We start from the raw sequence: 19,726 nt of genomic DNA, 5'->3' as shown, positions 1-19,726 counted from the left end.
CCCGTACAAGGCCCCTTTTCGTGCAAGAAAAATAGATCAGCGACTGTACTTATTTGCATATAAGGTCGAATTTCAATGCAATGAAATTTCGATATAACGAAGCAAATTGCCGAATTTTACCTACTTTGTTATATCGAGGTTTAACACTTTCGGGACCGGCCCATAGGCCATCGATCCTATATGATCGACGGTTTTGCGCGCACTGCCCCGTTCAAATTTCTGCGCGCTTGGACATGTAGCTCCATCTAGGAGGTCGTCAGGAACTAGACTCTCGGTTTCGGCATAGTTTCTTTCATTTCCAGCAGGTGGCGATACACGAGAGAGAATTTTCTCGATTGCGGCGGCGGCGAACGCAGTGGAAAATGGCGTCGTGCTCGCGTCCGGTCGCTCGAAAAGAACGCCGTCAATCGCGCGATTCCGCTGCTTCGGCAACGGATTTTTTTGATGAACCGAGCAGCGAAGAGTCTGAAGACGACTTCGGCAGCTCCGATTTTATTTCGGACTCCGATTCGGATGATGATGAGCCACGGACTTCATCTAGTAGCCGAAGGTGAGCATAGTTCCACATTCATTTCTTTCTGGAGTAGGTGAACGGGCTCGCTATATGTTCTCATTATTTTATCTTTACTTGATAGGGTCTCAACAAGCTACGGCAATGATCTGCTGCCGCCAGCGCAGAAGCGGATTGAGTTTTCGCCGCGACGGGAACCTGGCGTGTACTTGGACGCAGAAGTGGGCGTGGCGCTCAGAAGCGGATCAAAGAAATTCTTGACTGCTCTGGACTTCTTTCTTCTGTTTTTCTCGATGAATGTGATCGAAACAATTTGTGACAACACGAACAAGTATGCTTGGACTCACATTTTGGAAAAACCAACGCATGCTTGTTCCGATGGATCTTGGGAAGAAGTCACCCCAAGTGAAATGCTAAAGTTTATCGGACTCGTAATTTACATGGGCGTTGTGAAGGTTCCTCGGCTGAAGCTGTATTGGAACGTAGGAGATCTGTACAGCGGTCTGCTCCCACCACGGATCATGCGGCGACGCCGGTTCATAGCTCTACTCGCAATGTTGCAAGTTGCAGACTTGGACGATGTCACTCAAAGTTCAAGAGGAAAGCTCCGATACATGTGGTGGCTCCTGCAACACATGAACGAAGTGTCAGCGAATCTTTTCCAGCCACATCGCGATCTTTCCGTGGATGAGCGCATGGTGAAATCGAAAGGGCGGTCAGGCATCCGACAGTATATCAAAGATAAAGTAACAAAATGGGGCTACAAGCTGTGGGTCCTAGCTGACCCTGGCACCGGATATACTGTGCAGTTTAGTGTGTATACCGGTAAGCGTGAGCAGCCAGGGCCCCATGGCTTAGCTTTCGACGTAGTTTGCCAGCTGTGTCACAGATATCTTGATCAGGGCTACAGGATCTTTATGGACAATTTTTACACTTCTACTAGCCTGTTCAGTCATCTTCTCAGCCGAAAAACATTGGCTTGCGGAACCACACGCAAGGATCGCCGAGGATTTCCTGCCGAACTGAAGGATGCACGGTGGGAAAAAAAAGCTCGACGTGGCGACATTCGATGGTTGCGCGATCAGAACATCCTGTACCTTCAGTGGAAAGACCGGCGTGTTGTCAACATGATGAGCACGGTTCATACTGCAAATGACACGGTCACCGCAAAAAGAAGGGAAAGAAGGCAAAACTCCTGGACTCAGATATCTATAACAAAGCCTCTGCTGATCCATGATTATAATGCTGGCATGCTAGGCGCAGATAAATCGGATCAAATGATTGGATATTATAATGTTCTCATGAGAAGCGTACGGTGGTGGAAGACTCTGTTCTTCCACTGCATCGATATTGCATGTGTGAACAGTTTCGTACTCTTCCAAGCTCACCGCACATTGCACCCAGAGATTCCTGAGCTGGCACGGACTGCCGGGTTTGACCACCTAGCTTTTAGAGAAGAGCTCATTCGGCAGCTTCTGAATCTTGACGGTGCCAAGCAAGCACACACGCCTCCACCACCCGTCGCAAAACATGCACTCCACAAGCCGGAAAAAGTGGCAAAACGCAGAAACTGCAAGCTGTGCTATGAGCAGAAGAAAATCGAGCTCAAAACTAATGTCTTTTGCAGCACATGCCAAGTTCACTTGTGTTTTACGACTGCCCGGAACTGCTTCGTCGAGTGGCACAAGAACCGTGGGACCTGAGTGGCTGACCACTGGTGCAAGCTAGATTTCACACAAAAAAAAAGACAGTTGTAGATACGCGTGCCAAATTTTCACAAGCAAGAAAGGAGGCATTGTAGCACATTTTGTATATCTTGAATTTTTTTTATTATGTTTTTCCACTTGTATATCCATGACTTTTCCAACTTTTTTATGTTGTTCTTTGAGCAAATCTTGAATTTGAGATTTTTTTTAAAATATTATATATCACTTTTAAGTCTAACCGTTCTTTATGCATGAAAGACCATCTAATTAGCTACATTTTGATAAACATTGCAGCAATATAGCGTAATGACTATTCGTAATAAAAAATAATTTTTGACACCCATCAGAATTGCCTGTTTTTTCCCCGGTCCCGAAAGAGTTAACTGTATCTGTTCTAGGTGCAGAGCTTTGAATTTGTAAACTTTGTGCTTTATTTTTTTTTCAACTTTACCAATTTTTGGAAATTTCATTTAAAGGGACAGACAACCGCTCAGAACATGAATCGATCAATCCTGCCGATGGAATGATTCCCTATCATAGTGGCTAAAACGAGCTATCTTTTTTTCATGAAACGTGGATTTATATTTTTAATCCGCTACTAGAAGTCGCGAAAAATGACCTCTAGCGCCCCACGTGGCAAAAACATGAAACTGCATAAGAAGTCCCCCACAGGACCTGCTATTAGTGTATGCGATTCCTGGTCTTTTTATTAGTATTAAAATGCAGTACACTTCTTATTACAAGTTTTTCCCAACTTACAATGTGCAGATAAGCCTTCATTTATAGCGAGCAGTAAAGTGGCGCTGCCTTCGCCTTCATTTTCTATGAGTTGGCTTGGCTCGTTTATCGACAGAACGACAATGACGGGGGGGGGGGCCAGCCAGCCATGACGTAGGCGTGCACTTGGGGAAAAACGCAGTACAAATATAAGAAATGTCTGTACAACAACGCGAACTTATTCCACCAGCTCTTTATTTTCAAAATTGGTTGAAAAGGTCAAAATTTATCTGGTTAAGCGCAGTAACACTCATTCCTGTGAAAGCAGAAAGATGGGTGGCTTTCACAATTTGCAAGGCGGGCTATTGGTTGTCAGTCCCTTTAAAAAATTCAGGCCCTAAATCGAAATTGCGCTTCCAACAGTTCCTAGATTATAACTTTCTCTCGCAAATGCAACAAATTTAATTAAAATCAGCGCAGCAGTTATCTCAGAATAGAGTTTCTGCATTATACATGTATTTGAATAGGCCGCATCGGAGCTGGGCCCAAACTAAAGATTCCTCTTATGTAAGTACCGTAAGGGAAAGAACATGGATGTGGCTGATGCCTTGTGCAGATTGCCTCAAGTAGTGCTGGCATAAGAAGACTCGGCCGAAATGCTTGTCAGTATTTCAATCTCTTCCACTGATAGCCGTCGAAATTGCCAAAGTGTCCAAAAGATGTCTGACATTAAGTCGTGCAGGTGACTTTACACTCACTGGTTGGCCTAGTTGCTGCTCAGAACTCAAGGCGTATTACGTACGCCGAGATTGTCACCGAAGCAAGGCTTCATGACGTGGGGTGTCTAGGTTGCTATCCCTGAAGTGCCGAGGTATCGTGCTCGATCTGTTACACAGTGAACATCCTGGGGCAAGTGCCTCAAGTAGTGCTGGCATAAGAAGAATCGGCCGAAATGCTTGTCAGTATTTCAATCTCTTCCACTGATAGTCGTCGAAATTGCCAAAGTGTCCAAAAGATGTCTGACATTAAGTCGTGCAGGTGACTTTACACTCACTGGTTGGCCTAGTTGCTGCTCAGAACTCAATGCGTATTACGTATGCCGAGATTGTCACCAAAGCAGGGCTTCATGACGTGGGGTGTCTAGGTTGCTATCTCTGAAGTGCCGAGGTATCATGTGCTCGATCCGTTACACATTGAACATCCTGGAGCAAGTCACATGAAGGAGCTGGCCCACACTTGTGTGGTGGCCTGGAATTGACCAAGCCATAGAAGAGTATGTAAAAAAAAAAAAGCAAAATGTGCCAGGTGCATGTGCAGTGTGCAATGTGCAATGTGCAGCCCAGCCTGTACCACTTCATCCATGGCAGTTATCCTACTAGGTGCGGGTCACGTCTGTATGTAGACTTTGCTCAAACTAGCGCAAATGTGTTTCTTGTTCTTGTTAACACATTTTACAAGTGGGTTGAGGTATGGTCAGTGTTGTCCACTTCTACTGCAAAGACAACTGAAAAGCTTTGAAGTGCTTTTGCAGCTTAACAGTTTCCTGGAAATATTGGTAAGCAATAATGGGCAACAATTTACTGCAGCCGAGTTTGCAGACTTCATAGCCCCCAATGGCGCAAGACACATTAACACTCCTCCTTATCATGCAGCTTCAAACGCCACAGGCGAATGAACCAGGCAGACTGTGAAATGTGCTCTGATAAGGCAAGTGTTAGAAATGAAATTGTCAGGTGCGCATTATTCATTCCAGGAATATATTGACAGTTTTTTGATGGCGTACTGCAACACACCCAGTTGCGTGACTGGAAAGACACCATCTGAATTTTTTCTCAAGCGACAACCATGCACAAAACTTGCATTGTTGAAACAAAACTTTTCAAGAGCAATGCACACCAAACAGCAGGAACTCAAAGAACAGCGACACAGGTGTCGCAGGAGCGTTTGTTTTATGTTGGCGATCAAGTGCTTGTGAAAACTGTGTGCTGTGAATGTCCCTCGTGGGAGAAGGTGTTGGGCATCAGATTGTGAGTGCTACGACATATGTTGTGAAAGTGAACGAACAAGTACGGTTTATGCACACCAACCACATCCGGTCCTGTCATGCTGACCCAGCAACAAGTCCGGAACCAGTATTGAGAGACTGAAATCCTGTAACGCAGCACAGTGACATTGCAGCAGAGAGGACTCTATCAGCCACAGCAAATGCAGCCAAAACGCACTATCCCGCTAAATTGTCAGCTGTTGATCCAACGCATCCAGTTCAGCAAGCTCAAGAGACTATCCCACCTGTCAGCATAGACTGCCCGACACCGTCAGTGGCGTATATGCCATTTACGTCAATGTCACTGCTGGAGGCACGGTTAGCTACACGGCTAGTAGAAAATCAATCGTTACAGTGTAGCACGTGCACTTGCAAGCCGCCAGACCGTTTCAAGCACGAGGACTTTGCAAAATAAACGTTCTAAAATGTTAGAGGAAAGGAAATGTGATAACGTGCAGAGCATGCTACTGTGCCAATGTTATCCAATGTGTGACTGCACACCTGGCTATAATGTATGCGTCTTGTGAAAAAAGGTGTTCTTGCTTTGTGGCGATTCAGTCATATCAACTTGGTTGATGAATGCTCAAGTGCTAACCTGTTAATTCCAGTAGCTCTAGAAAACAACAGAACATGCAGTGTGCTGCCAATATACAGCCACATTTCATCCAGTGCTTTAGCTGTCTTTAGAAAAGGCAGTGGTTATGGTAAATGAATGAACAAAATATTAAAACTAACAAAACTGAAAGGAGGAAAGAAAAAACACCACAGAGTCCACACATTTGCAAATCATAAGGCAACTAACAAGAACAGCATTATGAACATGCAACTATTCCACAAACTTGAAAAAGAAGCAGTGTAAGTGACCCGTCAATAAAAAGCAAGATTCCTCACCTGAACGGCTGAAAGGTGCAGCCCCAAATGGATCCACTAAGTCGCCACTGCTCATGACTAGACTCTCACGACTCTTCACGTTGGATATGCCTAGAGAAAGAAACAGTGCATGGCTTTCTTGAGTTCTGCAGGTTTATTGTCCCTGCAAAGTTATAGAAAGCACACCGCACAAAAACAGAACTTTCTTCCAGTTTGAACTGCTTTTCGGCATTGCAAACGTGCTTCAGCAGTGATGCAACCCATATTTTTCTGCACAACAAATTTACGTGGCAATGGGGGTGAAAACTGTGACCCATATCATGTATTGTATATCTAATGCAAGTCTAAGCAGAAGGTTGCATTGCCATAATAGTGCCAATAGTTTTAGGTTTGCTACTATTCCTGCACTATGAGATGCGTCTAGAAAAACAGAATGGAGGTCAGACTCACTGCTCTGCGAGCCTCGGCGTATCTTATCAAACTCCTGGCCAAAGAAGTGGTCTTCAGGATCTGTAGGATCCACTGCAGAGGTAGACGCAGGCTCAGCAAATGGATTCCAGTGGGGATTGCCCTCATGTGGGGATGAAGTACGGCCCAATGAGACTTCAAAAGGTGCCAGGAACTGGGATGTTTCCTGTACAAACGGCCTGAATTCCCAATGGAAGCAATTAGGGCCATATCAGGCGAGGTGCTAGAGTGGCATCCAAACTGAGAACAGTTCTCTTACAAAGCCAAGAAACACTTAAGATAACAGCACACAACACTGTGGAAAAAGTAAAAAAATATATATCACATGCTTTCAAAAGTGGTTTGGTTCATTACTATTGCAGGGCCATGAAACACAGGAAGAGCTTTTAGCACATCTATGGCAGATTAGCTTATTGCACAACCAAAAGCCATCATGTGAGGGAGCTGAAAGTTGCTGCTTGTCTATAATGTAATGAGGGCTCATAGATTTTTGCAACATTAGGAGTAGGCTTCAAAATTGTCAATTGATGCTCCCTCCTAGCTTCTCCATAGTTGAGGAAGTGGGCTGTCCCTCTCAGCTCAGTGCCAGTGGAAGTTGGTGCCTATTATAACACATGCCACGCTGCGTATTGCCTCTTCTAATGGGCATGTGATGACAATGATTACCAAAGAAAGAAACTTGACGAAGAGGTTATTACTCAAATTTTTGCTGACACAGGCGATACCCATTTCCATGAACCGGACTGATGGCACCATGCCGGAAGTTTATTCCCAGGCATTACGTCATGTGCTGTGCACTTGAACTGATGACGACCCTGTGCCTACTGGCTTTTGAACAAGCAACCCTATAGGATCCAAAATGTCAATTAACTTTTGACTTAGTGACCAGAAGCTGTTGTGTTTCTTTCTATGATGGCCTGCTTACAGTTGAGCAACTGATTAACTTTATGCCTTGATTACATGGCCATGCGTTTTTTATATTAAACTTTTTTTTCTTTGAATATATAGTAGAATTTCGAAAGAATCATAGTACATATTACTTAGCTTTGGAATATGTTCTCATTTTAATGCAAGTTTTACTGACGTGACCAGGCAATATAACATATAGGCGTCTTTCTATTCCAGTGCTATTGACATCGCAATGATAAACATGGGCGGTGCCAGTAAATAGGTAAGGATTACTGCAAAAAATAAAGAAACAGCATTTACACACCTAACACACATATGTACACACTGCAAATTTTACATATCTTGTTTTATGCAGTCTGTCTGCCTGCTGTTGTCACAGCTTGGTGCGTGCCATACCATTTCTAGTGGCATCCACAAAGTACAAAGCAAGAGATTAATTACAGAAAATGGCACCTAGAAATAACACTGTGCTGCAGATTTTCAATGCCTATTAACTACGTGACAGGGGTTGTGCATCCATGTGTGACAACTGTCACACACATGCATGCATGTTAATTTCCAGAGCATCCAGAACTTAATGGTGCAATTTCTTTTACAAAGCTCTCATAGCCATTCTTGATGCAAGAGTAATTGCTTAGTAAAGGTTACAGCTCCAGTGCAATAGCGAAAATTCAATAGAGAACTGCTTGACCACCATAGGTCCATTCGATTTGCTTGCAATACTGTGAAACAGTCCACAGTGGGGCATAAGAAGTTCAGAAATTGTGCACATTTACTTCAGTGGTACAGCACAATGCGACACCCAAAATTATTGCTGAGGCACAGGTGTGATGCAGGCATTATGCTTCGTCTGTCTAATGTGCGCCATCTATGTAAGCTTGAGAGGTCTCAAGTCGCAGGTATGGTCGGCTTCCGACGCATACACTCTGCATTGCGTAAACACAGCAGATACGCATAAGTGGGGTTTCAATGGTGCTTTCGCCTGTGTGCTGTGTTGGCGCGAAGCAGCAGCATAGACATCAGTAGGGAGGGTGCAGAAAAGTACTGCATGGCTGCTTTAATGAACAATGTAGTACACCGTGTGCATAAAACACAGTACAAACCCATCCTTCAGTTGTTGATCAAGCAGCTATTTACTGGTGAAGTAAGCAATTTGCAAGCAAGCAACTTGCAAATGAAGGGCATGGAAACAAGAATCAATCTTGTCAGCTATCTTTTAAAGAATAATAATTTATCACTCGCAAGTGAACACAGGAACTACAGGCCAACAATGACAGAACCACACACAGGGATGTATCTTTTTCTGTTAACTTACTTGACAAAGGCCGATGTGTCGCTGACATTACGCCGATGATGGCTTTTCTGACTTGGTGTAGGCGATGACGGTGGTGTCAAAACAGGTGCCAGGCGCTCTGATGAGGCCCCCGACGCAGGCTGTGTGCTGCTGATGGAGTCCACACTGACACCCTGAGCCTGAATCCTGCACACAGCAGGGGCCACGCAATAGAATTTCTGAGAAAGTCTGTATCACAGCAGGTGCTTTCACATCATTTATTCCACCTTTGTGAATGAACCAATGTGAAACAAAATCATGCCTGTCCAGCAATGCAAGTATGCCTTACAAGTAAGAATTGATTAACAGTCTATTTCTGTTAATTTAAGCTTCATGAGACCGATGGTATTTATTAATTTATTTGATGTCTTAAATGAAAAGAGACAGGGAAAAAAATCCTTAAGATACATTGCTGCTTTATTTGGCAAAATTTACCCGATTCTCATGCATCCAGTTTTTATGGGTTCAAAGTAGAAAGCAACTTGCACCCAAATCTAATGTGCAGTTGACCTTACAAAAATATAGCACGCCTCCGATTCTGGTAATCAGAAAAAGGTGAAACCTGCAGAGTTTACCTTTACAAAATGAAAATTTATGCTAAATTTCCATATTTCTTACTCTTGGCTCTATATTGCTATGGGCCAGAATGGTCCTCCGTGCAGGCCCAGATTGTTTGATACTTTACATTTTTTTAGAGACGCAACCAGAGATAACGGGACGGTAGCCTATGCCTAAGCTAACCACTTCGGCAGTTCATCATGCGACTCCGCGTCAAGCATAACACGGCTTTGTTGCTACTAACTCAGCATGTAAAATAACTTCGCTTTTGAATGAGTTTTCATAATAAATGTGGCATGTTGTCGCCAACCTATGGTACCTATGCTAGGGTTGCTAGGACCTTACACAAAAACTTGTCCTGTCACCAAAAAAATGTAATGAAAGTGAGGATGATGCTGGCTTTCGCTGTTGCCAACAACGTGAACGCAGTTTCAGTTTTGTATCTGACTATCGTGCAGGAAATATTCAAACCAGTTTTCTTGGGAATTAGGGCATGCATTAGAAACAGGAAAATACCGTATTTACTCGAATCTAACATGCATCTTTTTCCGATAAGTAGGGTAAAAAAATAGCCTGCATGTTTTAATCGAGTACGACCTTAAATCTGTGTTACCATATCGCCATCGGCATTTCAAAATGGCTACCTGGACATGCTTCGAGCCTAGCTACCGTAGCTATAGTGTAGTAGAGTAGGGGTAGTGAGCTGAGGGGGAGGCGCGGGCACTGCGCGCGCGTGAAACAGAAAAACTGGAAAATCTTTGTGGCCGCAAAGCGGCGCTATGGAGCCTTTCACCTGGGGCCCGCTGTGCCACCGCCACGCTCGCATGTTGGCCGTCGCCTGCACTCACCCACATATTTGTGTTGCTGTGTTTTGTGCACACATTTGTTATTTCATGTGCAGTTTTTTCTCTAACCGACAAAGTGACATGACGAAGCCTTGTCGAAAGAACTACTGCTTCGCTGCCGGTTGCAGACGTGGGTATAGCGGCGTGAAGAATGCGCCGAAGTTGTTTAATGTCCCCGAGGACGACAAAAGGCGCTGCGTTTGGAATCGGAACATTCACCATGCTGATAAACCCCTGGAGCTGTGTGTGAGCCGCAGTTAGAAGAAAAGTATGTATTTCAACACTGCGTTCACATCACTGATGGAAAGGAAGTGCGGTTACCACATTTTCACCTCGCTTTCACCGGATGCAGTACCAAACATTCAATGTTCCCAAGTACCTGTCGAAGGTGCCAGCATGCGAAAGACCTCCAAGAAATAAGGTGTGCGCCTAACCTGCACTCATTTAACAAACCTTGCTTGCAAGTTGGTGAGCTTCAAATGGATAGGCCCGCAATCGGCGTGCACTACATGCTGTTTGACCTATGGAATGTGTCTCAATCGACAGAGCAGCGGGCTGCTCATAAATTTCCCAACTATGGTGGTGTTCCTTATGTTCACGCCTCTTTTAAGAGTCAGTCTCCCACATGACATGATCGAAAAGACTGTCTTCATGCACACCAGAAGTACACAAGGCGACATTGTCTAGTGGACATATGTTTGCCGTACGTTATCAGAACCACTCTCACACACCATGGAAGAAGTGAACAGGTGCTGCATGACTCTTCTCATCCTGTTTTACAGCAAAGTTGTCTACAACTAGGATCCTGGGATTTCTTAGTGGCGTAACATCAACAGAAAACTATCATCCTCTATGGCTCATACCTCCGTAAGGCAGAGGCTACAAGCACTTACCAAAGGGAAGTGAACAGTGCATACATTCTCTGGAATCACACATACAGCATACACAACAGCATACGTTTCAATAAAGAACAAGCTTAAAACAAGCATCCGAACCACGTGCATACCTGATAAGACACTCCTATGCCTACATGCAATGCAAAGCACGTAGTGCTCCCTGCATACGTTTCCCAGCAAAGATTACCTTTGCGTTAGCTGCCGCGGCGACGGCAGCTTGACTGTTGCATACGAAGCAGGGAGTGATGTAACTACACTTTCGTACGTGCAAGAAGAACCGCCTAGCAACTAATTTGTGTAGTGACATGCACATATAATGGAAGAGCAGCGTGCATACGAGGCGTGGCGAATTTCTCTTCTCTCTGCATCACTCTTTGTAGGTGCACGAAGTAGCGGCGCAAGCCAAGTCGCAGGCCGTCGAAACGTTATAACTAGGTAAAGTGCATGTGAATGTCACCATGTTAATTTCAACCTACGTTGCAACGGGTAATCATTCTAGTTGTTGTTTACAGCTTCGCTGTCCAACCACCTTTACAACATGGATTAGAGCCCTTTTTTTCTAATGTGTAAATAAAGCACTCTCTGCAGAACTAAACCTCTGTGTACGCTGAATGTTATCGGTACAGGTTCCGATAAGCCAGTCATGCCACCGGCGCGTGCTTGGACTCGCGTGTACCAATGAAACTTTTTGAACTTGTGTCCTCGCAAGAAAAAAGAACACGAAAAGAAAACTAAGCAACTCGGTTTCTTTTCCCTCTTTATCTCTCTTCTTTTCATTTTTCCAACGGGGCGGGGAGACATCCTATGTGTATGCATGCATGAAGTGCCCAGGTGAAAGGTGCAGCAGTGCCACCTGTGTGTTTCTGGGAAAACTGCTTCACCGTGGAGCCTTCCCATGACCCGCTACCCCTAATCTAGTACACTATTGGCGGCGAGGAGTTACGGAGTCGCCATCTATCGGAAGCGCCTCGCTGGCGTAGTATGAGGGATCACGTGGCGCGCTCCTCATAGGTTTTGCTGTCAGCGCTCACTGAAAACACCACGCGCGAGCTCTCCCGGACATTTCTGTAAGTACTTTCGAAACAAGAGAAGTTTCTTACTGTCTAAATAATAATCTTGGGCAAACTGAAAGCACACAATCGTTTACAGACGCTACCTCTTTACCGAATACGTAGCACATTGAACGCCACTGCGCGCGGTCGCAGCCATGCAGTCTCCCGAACCGGCTTCTTGCGTGAAAGGTAGATAAATGCTGAGAGCAAACTATGTGAAATATGTTCTTATAGCGTTTGTATAACTAAATGGAGCGTAATAGAACGAAGACTCAATGCAGCGATCGCGCAGATTCGCAGCGACCGACTGCGCGTCTGCATGCTTGTCCGCGCACTGTTTCGCTTTCTCCGCGCGCGCGTTTTCGCACCGTGACATGAGCTTTAGGTCGCAGAATATGAGCATTTGACAATATACAAGGAACCATTGTTGCGTGGGCGCTATCAGAGCTGTTCAAAAATAATTTCATTGTAGAGACTTCGACGCCTGTATGTACCGTCGCGACGATTCAATCTTGATTTTTTTTCTAAATTCTTTGACCTTTCAGTACTATTTCTCGAGTTGCATCACACTGTATGTTTATCGGTGTCCTCAGCGTGCAATTTCCCGCTGCTCCTTTTTTTTGTAATCCAGTGCATTAATTCATAACACAAACATGACCATATGCCATGCTTTTTTTAAATGTGCTTCTTACCGCTGCCTTTCCACTCCACTGAACTTGCCAGTATCTACAGCATCGACAAGTTCATAGACCAAACCGTCATGACATTAGTCGGGCAGCGGACTCGGGCGAGCGTCTCAGTGCGCGTTTTCAGAACATCGCAGACCGGGCTCCGTAGCAGAAATTTTCCTCGCGTCTGTGCTTGCTGCATACCCGAGTTGTAGCCGATGACTGCTTTCCGGTTTTACGTTTCGCGAGCCAAGCTTCACGCAGCTTCTTGTCCTGCGGCTACGTGTGAATAAGGCTGACACCGGCCTCCGTTAAGTGCGTCCGGCCCTGCAGCACCGAGCAGTAGTCTACCATGTTGCGCGCCTTCAAAGGCAGCCACTACCTATTGTAGTGCTTTCAAGCGTTGTAAAGGAGACATTCGAAGCGGAAAAATTTCGCCACTAAATGGGGACCGCAGCGTACGAGGGAATTTAAACTCGTTTTCAGCTCGCTTCGGCGCGCCCGAAGCAGCCGACACAGCCGCTATGTCCACGTGATCCCTCCTAGCACGTCACGCCGACGGTGGCGCCAGCTTTTCCAGTGGTGGAGCTCGAGGCCAATAGCCATAGCTTTCTCCATGTGCTGTAGTATGTGTGCTTAGGTTAGTGCACCATCCGTCTTCCTGGTCTTCCCATTTGCCGCATTTGCTCTATCAGCATGGAAGTGCTGACTGCAAAGACATGCCGAGTTCATCACGATGCCGCAATTAGAAGGAAAGTGATCACATGAGCGGAGACGGACGAAAAATTGGGCCGCACCACGGGTGTTCGGAGTTCATGAAACTTGCATGAAGGACTGGCACAAACAGGAGAAGCTTTCTACACTGGCGGCTGCTACGTACAGTGCGGTCGTACGGTCCCTATCTTGAAAGCGATCTGCAAAAGAGTACACATCTAGATGCACTGCGCTGTGGTCTTGTGGCTTAGTGCGCGTTGAAGCGCGAGTCCGCACAAAGGTCAATTCGCTCGCTCCCGCTACTGAACTTACCCACTCCAGCGTTTTGATAAAGTTTCCACAGTCATTGCGTGAGACGTGTTCATGCTTGCTTGTGTGCGCGTGACACTGCTATCCACACTGCTATCCTTACTTTTTGTACAGATGTCTACTAATTTGCTATCGTAATCAATGCTTCGCCTTTCGGCAAAACTGTGACTTTGGAAGTAAACCTTTGTTTTTCCAAATGAGATAAAGTTGTATTCCCGTGTGAAAGAATGAGGTGTGCAGTACTGTAAAGGACTTTTTTTTTTAGGTCGCAGCAAACGGGTGCGCGTTAAATTCGAGAGCGGGGTTTTTTCCCTTTCTATTTAGTCACGGAAAATGGGTGCATGTTACAATTGAGGGCACGTTAAAATCAAGTAAATACGGTATGCATATATTGCAAGGTTTTGTTTTCAACGGAACTCTCAAGAGCAGGCTCAAAATCAGCATTTAGGGTGGGATATGGCATGTATGACACATTTACTATTCCCTAGCACCACCAAGATCAATGCTGCAGCTATTGGGGTCCCTACCAGGAACAGGAATGTGCATGTCGACTAGTAAAGTTCAAATTACCCAGTGAGAGCCATTCTCAGCATCAAAATTACGAGTCTTGGCCCATAGAAATGTATGAGGGCCAGCCGGGGCCTTTGGTCCAGATGAATTAACCATATCAAAATAACTGGAGTCAAATTAATGAAAGTCTACCATACCACAGTATGTAGCGTGGATCCATGCCCTGTTCTGAAGTGCGCAAAAAGTGCTAGTGCCAGATTTGAGCTAGTTTGCCTAGAACACATCGGGCCATTTACTTTCGTAGGCTCGCACATGTTGCTTCTCATAACTTGGGAGTTGCCACTCAGTATTCACAGGGACCTACACGCCTACAAGGCAACACACATTCCTGAGAAAGTTATGTGTTACAGTCACTGGACCTGTATGTAACTAATGCTGAGACGTACTTATGTAGTTACAAAACAAGTATATTTGGCAAACAGAAGTGATTATTTCTTGCTTTAAAAAAAGCATGCTTACATTTTTAGTTGAATTTACATAGGTAACTCCACCGTACCACATTCACTGATAGAAATTCGCTCTTGAAATTTGTTCAGAGTACACCTAGCTACACCTAGACAATTAACTTTTCCCACCACCTTTGCTTCAACATTAATTTCACATTAAAGCTTTCATATATTTTTATATTGCAAAGCTGTACCAAGACATTGCACATATCAAATGGTCCATGCAGCCTACGAAATGATCCACTAAGTGTAGGTTTTTAAGAAAAAAAAAAGAAAACAGGCAGAAACAAGCACAAAAGCAAGAATGAATTTTTTTTTCTTAAATGACAGCATAGTTTTTGAGACAAACACAGGCCTTGTTAGCCCAACTGACATGAACAATTTTAAGTGAACTATTTGCAAATACTACTAATACAAAATGTTCAACCAAATTATTTAATCAGTTATTAAATTCCCTTCCAATCTTAAACTGATTGGCAAAGAATTTTTACCAATTCAGGGTGTCTACAAAGTTGACATATTCAAATTCTCTGAGTTTTCCAGGTTTTCCCTGAGTGCCTTTGCAAAATTCCCTAGAGTGACCCAAAAAAATTTTTTGTCAAAACTGGCTGACACCATGTCACCCGATGCTGTCACTCTCTAGGCAAGCATGTTAAAAAAAAAAGAAAACAACTTAATAGAGTTTGAATAGTAAAAGGTAGCGTTTATGTTATTCCAAAAGAAAACAGAAGGGAGGGGCTAGTAAAATGCACAGCAAATAAAATATCTTCAAAAAAAATGGTAAAACCCATTGCAAATCGAGTGAACATTCTCAAATACGAATAAAAAGGAGATGCTCACAGAAGCAAGTATTTTCGAATATGAGCCATTTCTATCAAGCTCATTGGTATGAGGCCTGAACTTCGTTGCAAGTGAGATTCTCTTGCACCAGCTGGTAAGTCAACCTCAACTGTTCTGACATACTCTAAGCCCACACACAATGTCTCAGTGTTGCGTTTCAATGCTTTAAAGAGTTTAGTTTGGTTTGGATGAGAGATAGCTGCATCTCAGCGTCAGCCAACACTGTTTTTTGAGCTCAAGTTCTTTCAAAGGAACGGCGGCATGCTTCCTTTCCCATTCATTCCTCAATGCGTAGGTCCTTTGTGTTCTCGTGCTCCTTCCGCCGTGGGTACGCCGCACAGACCATTAGAAGCATCCTCTTGGCGAGTTGTACAGTCAATGTCCGATTTTTCAGACTCTCTAGGGAAAAGCGTCTGAAAAATCGGGCATGTTGAAGAAATGAGTGCATGTCTTTTACTGCCCTTAAAGGCTCAAATTGCCACAGGCACATCTGCAAAAGCTCTGAAGGCCTGCCAGTACACTTATTAGGCATATCGGTGCTTGTACTGGGACAGGAGGCGGCGGGTGCACGTGTGTATAATTAAGGAATACATACTGGGTCCCGTGACAATTGCTCCTTCCCATGCTTATTATGCTTCACCACAATACTTTCGCGTATGCTTCACAGCATAACATTTCTCTATTGAAGCGAAGCTGACTTTTGGGAACAGGCATTATGCAAAGCAACGTGCTTTCCGAGTTTCGAAGCTAATCGCAAGGACCACAAAGGCGTAGACGGTGCTATCGCTGACAGCGACAAATTTTTTCAATGAAAAACACAGCAACCACCGCCAAGAAGCGGAATAACGAGCGTCGAAGCATCTAGGCCTAGCGTTACCGCAGTAATGGCTACGGCTGCCAGCATATCTGCGTGCAAGAGTGCTCCTTCAAGGCTGCGAGGTCATCAAAACGGCAGCGGTGGTGCGTTTTATTAATGCCGTTTGGGACCTGCGATGATGGCGAAAGGTCTGGAAAATCGGACGGTGAACGGTTCCTGCGTTCGAAATTTCAGATAAATTTTCAGAGACGTTCTTGTACATTGACTCTATGGGGTATGTGGTGGCGCGGCGAAGCCGCCTAAATTATTGGGCATCCGGAAAGTCTGTCGTTGACTGTACACTGGCAACTGCTCCAGCCGACGACATGGCGTCAGAGATTTGCTGCGATTTTTCTGTTACTCGAGCCAGCATTACAGAGACTTTCGTTCCCTTTCCCTGATAGAAGCACTAATTCCACAAGTATTTCCTGAGTATTTTCAGACTACTCAAAATCCCTGAGAATTCCCGGTTTTCCTGGTTGGTAGACACCCTGCAATTGACAACATTTAGCAATACTGGCTTAGCAATTCTACAAATCGCACCAATGCAGCAGCATGACAAACAAGCAAAAAAATTGTGGAGTCGTGCGCTGCACAGCACATACTTGTTAAGGCAAACCAACTGGTAGCTGCAGCTTGCATTCACATTGGCAGCACAACACTGAAAAAAATATGCACTTTTCCATCTATTTTATTTGTTCCTCTGTGCACGTGTTTTCTTTAATCTTGCACTACCAATATGAATTGTTACTGTAAGCGATCATACACCGAATTCAAGAACCTCAGTAAAGACAGTACCATTACTTTGCTTTAACAAATCCACTTTCATGCTTTGACAACAGAACTGACCCTTGCTGCTGCTGTCCTGCTAAGGCTGCAGCTGGTGTAGCCAGATTCGATCCAGAAGGCACGAATGAACCTCCGCTGCTTCCACCAACCACAGGCCCATTAGCTGCTGCAGAAAATGGTACCTGGTCGCCAGTAATACACAATACCGTGGCACCGTTGCTACCCTGTGGCGTAGTGCTCGCAATGTTCTGTTGTTCACCAGAGCAGTAAGGTGTGAAGAATGCCTCAAGTGAGCTGGATCCAAGCTTAGAGCCAGGTTGGCTGGGTTGACTTGGGGTAGTGATTGCGGAGGATGGTGCTGATGCAGAAGCCTGTGGTGGTGGTGGCAGGAGACCAGGCTTGGTGTTGACACCAAATGGTGTTGTTGCAGCACACGGGCTTCGTATGCTTTCATAATCTGCAGTTTCATGGTGGGTGGTGCAGAGGACAGAAAATGGATCGTAGGACGATAAAGAGAGGATAGTTTTCGAGGAGGAGCAGGAGGGAAATAGGTGGGAAAAGAACACTGCATGTTAATGCTTTAGAAGAAATCCCAGCAAACATTTCAGTATGGTAAATATCAGTCACAAAAAACATAATCACAGAAAATAATGAATCAAATATATAAGTTAGAATTGAGAGACTATACTGCCTCTTCAATGGCTAGTGCACTTGCAAGTCCAGTAGAATCTCATTAAACAGAACCTCAAGGGACCGGAGAAATATGTTTTGATGAACATGAGTTCCATTTACTGAAAAATATGTACAGCAGTGCAGCACTAGCGAATTCCAGCTCAGAAAACCACACACCTCCTTAACACTGTTAGAAATGTCGGGCATCAAAAGTGAATGCAGCAGCTAGTTTATTCTGTGGTTTGGGCGCTGTCAGCAATTCCTTGATTGACTACGCTTCACTAGTCTTCATTTCAAGGAGGCACCGGAGACGCATCAAAGCAAAAACATCACTCCTACTGCTCGACTCAGTGACTGAATTAGCACGAGGTTGTGCTGGTGGAGTCCACATAATCAAACAGCACCCTGTAAGGCATTCTGACTCGATTTTGGTCATTCTTATTCTTAGAGGGAGTGGCGGTGGTGCCAAGCTGTCCGGACTGCACTGGTGATGCATTAAAGATTTATCAAATTTTGCTTGCTTGAGTGCTTGCCGCCACTTTTAAGCATGGTTTTCTGCATAGAAGACAGGTGTAAAAAAAAAAAAAAATCGGATAATGGCTATTTCTGAAAATAATTCAGAGCTTGTTTCTGGGGTTTCGTTTAAAGATAGCTGCAAAAATTTTGGTTATACAAAACCAACCAATTTAGAGGCTGTTGTTCCCTTTAACAGGTAATTCTGTTAAGCTATTTCCGAGATTCTACAGTATATAAACACTCGACACAAATTATTTCTAGAAAAATAGAACTTCCCACAACATCTTTCATTTAATTTTTTTTTAAATGCCAATTATGCCTGGAACCAGCCATGCATGTACTTTTTGTTCCTATACAGAACACACTTTTCAAGAAAATGTTTAAAGCAGCTTTACATCAATTTATGGAGGTCTCCAGATCAATTCTTGTGTGCCTTGTGTGCCCTTGAGCTCAATCTCTCAGTGAAATCAATAAATGGATGACATTTCATCTGGTCGGGAAGCAGATTCATATTAGAAATGCAATCAACAGAACACCAACCAAAATGGCACTGTCGAATGGGCTAGACGTTTCAGCTTCTACATGGAAGCTTAAACGCCTAACCCCTTTGACATCAGCATTTTGGTCGCTGATGTGTTAACTGCATTTCTAATACAAATCTCTAAGTAAATGGAACTCCTAATAAACAGAACTTATTTACCTGGTCCGCTCAGGTTCCATTTAACAAGTTCACTGCATTAAATTTGTGTTAACATACACTGTGTCCCAGTAGGTGGCCCCAAATAAAAAAGTTTTTTATGTGGATGAAATTAACTGCATGTTGTTTAGCAGCCACCACAAGTAGTGTCCATATTTTTTTTATCACTCTTAGTTTGCATTAAATATTTCCTTAATTTTGGAATTATCACATGTCAACACTATGTTTTAGAACACATTTTAAAACATCAATGTCAAATGCGGCACACTATCTCTTGCGCAAATTTTTTTTTGGTGTCTGTTTACAAGAAAGCCCACAAAATATTAATAAAACAGACACTGCGCCCGCTTATATGCCGCAACTAATGAATTAATTAGAAGCAATACAAAATATACTGCCTGCTTCTTCAGCTATTTAGACATTCAAGATTCGAGCAGTGCAAAATGTTCCTACATCACATTTAGCTGAAAATCGTGTATTTTTGGTTGAAACCGGCACACTGAGAAATGCTAATACACAAAACCATTCGAAAGGTTTAGCTGTTTGCCAAGTTAGCTTTCTTCAATAGGCCATCATCCTCGTTCCTATAATGCTCATCCTTGGCAACCTGAAGTGGGGGCCTTGCAGTGCTTTAAGAAAATGTGTCACTACAGCCACTACAGTGCAGAATTTTGCCAATGGCAATGCCCATCCTCTTCCTCTCAGTGATTTGCCTCTACTCAAAGAATTCCTACTGGCAG

General features: G+C 44.1%; 1 protein-coding gene across 3 annotated transcripts in view; it reads right to left on the bottom strand.

Moving 5' to 3' along the window:
- The window catches only part of Nak (Numb-associated kinase), a 119,673-nt gene that overhangs the window by 35,149 nt on the left and 64,798 nt on the right, over window positions 1–19,726 (bottom strand). For all 3 annotated transcript variants that reach the window (XM_065437951.2, XM_065437958.2, XM_065437942.2), the window contains 4 exons: window positions 17,162–17,558; window positions 8,541–8,705; window positions 6,299–6,495; window positions 5,870–5,959 (listed from right to left, as the gene is read on the bottom strand). In XM_065437951.2, the coding sequence (XP_065294023.1) occupies window positions 5,870–5,959; window positions 6,299–6,495; window positions 8,541–8,705; window positions 17,162–17,558 (849 nt within the window). The remainder of the gene's footprint in view (window positions 1–5,869; window positions 5,960–6,298; window positions 6,496–8,540; window positions 8,706–17,161; window positions 17,559–19,726) is intronic.

This window comes from Dermacentor albipictus, chromosome 1, assembly GCF_038994185.2.
Source record: "Dermacentor albipictus isolate Rhodes 1998 colony chromosome 1, USDA_Dalb.pri_finalv2, whole genome shotgun sequence".
Classification (NCBI taxonomy): domain Eukaryota; kingdom Metazoa; phylum Arthropoda; class Arachnida; order Ixodida; family Ixodidae; genus Dermacentor; species Dermacentor albipictus.
This window is presented reverse-complemented; position numbering and strand designations above follow the sequence as displayed.